This window comes from Triticum dicoccoides, unplaced genomic scaffold (genome assembly GCF_002162155.2).
Source record: "Triticum dicoccoides isolate Atlit2015 ecotype Zavitan unplaced genomic scaffold, WEW_v2.0 scaffold31321, whole genome shotgun sequence".
NCBI classification, from domain to species: domain Eukaryota; kingdom Viridiplantae; phylum Streptophyta; class Magnoliopsida; order Poales; family Poaceae; genus Triticum; species Triticum dicoccoides.
This window is the reverse complement of record NW_021262503.1, coordinates 332-2,794: the sequence shown is the minus strand read 5'-3', so window position 1 is coordinate 2,794 and position 2,463 is coordinate 332. Positions and strand designations below refer to the sequence as shown.

At 52.4% G+C, this 2,463-nt stretch overlaps 1 protein-coding gene across 1 annotated transcript; it reads left to right on the top strand.

Moving 5' to 3' along the window:
- The first annotated feature begins 499 nt into the window (after window positions 1–499).
- On the top strand, window positions 500–1,911 carry LOC119345844 (ervatamin-C-like). The gene is made up of 2 exons (XM_037615705.1): window positions 500–1,019; window positions 1,096–1,911. Exons 1-2 carry the CDS (start codon window positions 551–553, stop codon window positions 1,683–1,685), a joined length of 1,059 nt encoding a protein of 352 aa, XP_037471602.1. The 5' UTR covers window positions 500–550; the 3' UTR covers window positions 1,686–1,911.
- The last annotated feature ends 552 nt before the right edge of the window (window positions 1,912–2,463 follow it).

Here is a 2,463-nt window from a genome sequence, read left to right as displayed (position 1 = left end):
GATAAGACAAGAGATGATCTCTTAGCACAATATGTCTCACCACATTTTTAGGAATTGCTAATTATTGAAGATAAGGCTAAGAGATGACCCATTGTAGACATTTTTCTTTGTCATATCTAAATTACATGCAAAACTTAAGATAAAACTATCTTATCAACCATTGTACATGCCCTAAGCGTGTGCGACGGTATAGGCATGTGGACAGAGCACTTTGCCTCACCATCGGGGAAACAAGAATTTTTTTTGGAGAAGTAGAAGAAGAAGAAGAAGAAGAGTATACAGAGAGACGAGAACAAGCACCGTCGTCGGATACAAACATCCATGGACTCCCAGTCAATACGTACGTACGACTATGGCGTATGAACGCGCGCGGATCCATCGACGAAAAGTATGGAATCCGCTCGTATGCCCCGTCTTGCTCGCCATGCGCGCGCGTATAAATAGAAGCGCGGGCAGCATGGTTGCTACGTGCTTAGTAGGAGCAGCTCGCTCGTAAGCCATTGCATTGCCAGAAGAAGCAAGCAAACTAGCTAGCTAGCTAGCTAGAAAAATGGCGCCGATTCACAGTAACAGCTCTCGCCGCCACGACGGCACACTGCTCGCGCTTCTGCTCGCGCTCGTGGCCGCCACTGCCTTTGTCGGCGCTGCCGCGGCGCGAGGGGACGCGCTGGCCGCCCGGCACGAGCGGTGGATGGCCAAGTACGGGCGCGCGTACACCGACGCTGCCGAGAAATTGCACCGGCAGGAGGTGTTCGCGGCCAACGCGCGCCACGTAGACGCTGTCAACCGGGCGGGCAACCGGACGTACACCCTCGGGCTCAACCAGTTCTCCGACCTCACCAACGAAGAGTTCGTGGAGAAGCACCTCGGGTACCGTCACCAGCCGGGCGGGCTCCGTCCCGAGGACACGCCGGTGGCCGCGGTGAACATGTCCAAGGCTCAGTTCCAGTCCACACCGGACAGCATGGACTGGAGGGCCCAGGGCGCCGTCACCCAAGTCAAGAACCAAGCTTCATGTGGTAAGGATCTGCAGGCCAAAGTTGGCAGATGAATAAATGTTGACACGTACGTAAAAACAACGTTGCGTCTGTGCAGGGAGTTGCTGGGCGTTCGCGGCGGTGGCGGCGACCGAGGGGCTCGTACAGATCGCCACCGGTAACCTCATCTCCATGTCAGAGCAGCAGGTGCTCGACTGCACGGGCGACACTAGCACCTGCAAGGGTGGCTCCGTCATCGCCGCCCTACGTTACGTCGCCGCAAGCGGCGGCCTGCAGCCGGAGGCAGCCTACGCGTATACCGGCCAGCGGGGCGCGTGCCGCAGCGTCATGCCAAATTCGGCCGCCTCCGTTGGCGCCCCCCGCTGGGTGGGCCTGAACGGCGATGAGGACGCGCTGCGGGAGCTGGCGGCCAGCCAACCGGTGGCCGTGGGCGTGGAGGCGGACCCTGACTTTCAGCACTACATGAGCGGCGTGTTCGTCGGTAGTTCATCGTGCGGGCAGAACCTGAACCACGCCGTGACGGTGGTGGGGTACGGGGCGGACGGCGGCGGGCAGGAATACTGGTTGGTGAAGAATCAGTGGGGGACGGGGTGGGGTGAGGGGGGCTACATGCGCCTCACGCGCGGGAACGGCGGCAACTGCGGCATGGCCACCGTCGCCTACTATCCAACCATGAACAGCTCTTAAACACCACCACTACTACTACTTACATCAGTCAGTCCATGCATCATCGAGTATGATCTATCATCTACTGTATAAGCTACATACAATACCATGCAGCTGCAGACTGCAATACGACGTATATACAGATTTATTATATTTGAATAAAGCATGGATCCTCGTACAAAGGATCCATTTGCCTATGTAATAGCAATAGCATCAACTTGTAAGCTTGTATATGAAAATAAACACTACTTGTACTACATCAGTCAATGCAACATTGAGTATTAATTGCTTTATCAGCTAGCTATGGTATGGTGTGTATATAGATTTTGAATCTTTTTGAAAAAAATGGATTTTAAATAATGAACATTGAACGCATGCTTGGATCGTCGTAGGAACCATGCATTTGCCTACGTACGTAATATATAGTATGAACTTGGAAGCTTGTATATTATGAAAATAAAGTTTTTCAAATTCAATGAAACGGACGTTCCTCAATGTTCTTCCCATGTCCCGCCTTTTCGTCTTCCTCATGCCGGTTCTTCTTCCTCTCATAACCCGACACAAATCTGCAGCGTCTATATTTGTCTCGTCTTACCTCATTGTAGGAGCATTTTTCACCCAAATGGTACGATAGGCTAAGTTGCAACATTATGGGACCGGCTACTGAGCATGTGACTGAATTCTCATTTTAGGCCATTCACTTTTTTTTGGTATTGCGTCTTGTCCGGGTGAACATCCATGCATGCAGGTGAGTTTCCTGTTAAATTTTTGCATCGCGTGCAATTGATGATCATGTTCA

What these genes read in the sequence shown, in the direction of transcription:
- LOC119345844 (XM_037615705.1), top strand. Translation starts at nt 551, where the DNA reads ATGGCGCCGATTCACAGTAACAGCTCTCGCCGCCACGACGGCACACTG. An exon ending in CAAGAACCAAGCTTCATGTG is followed by an intron (nt 1,020 to 1,095) that starts GTAAGGATCTGC and finishes GCGTCTGTGCAG; the next exon opens with GGAGTTGCTGGGCGTTCGCG.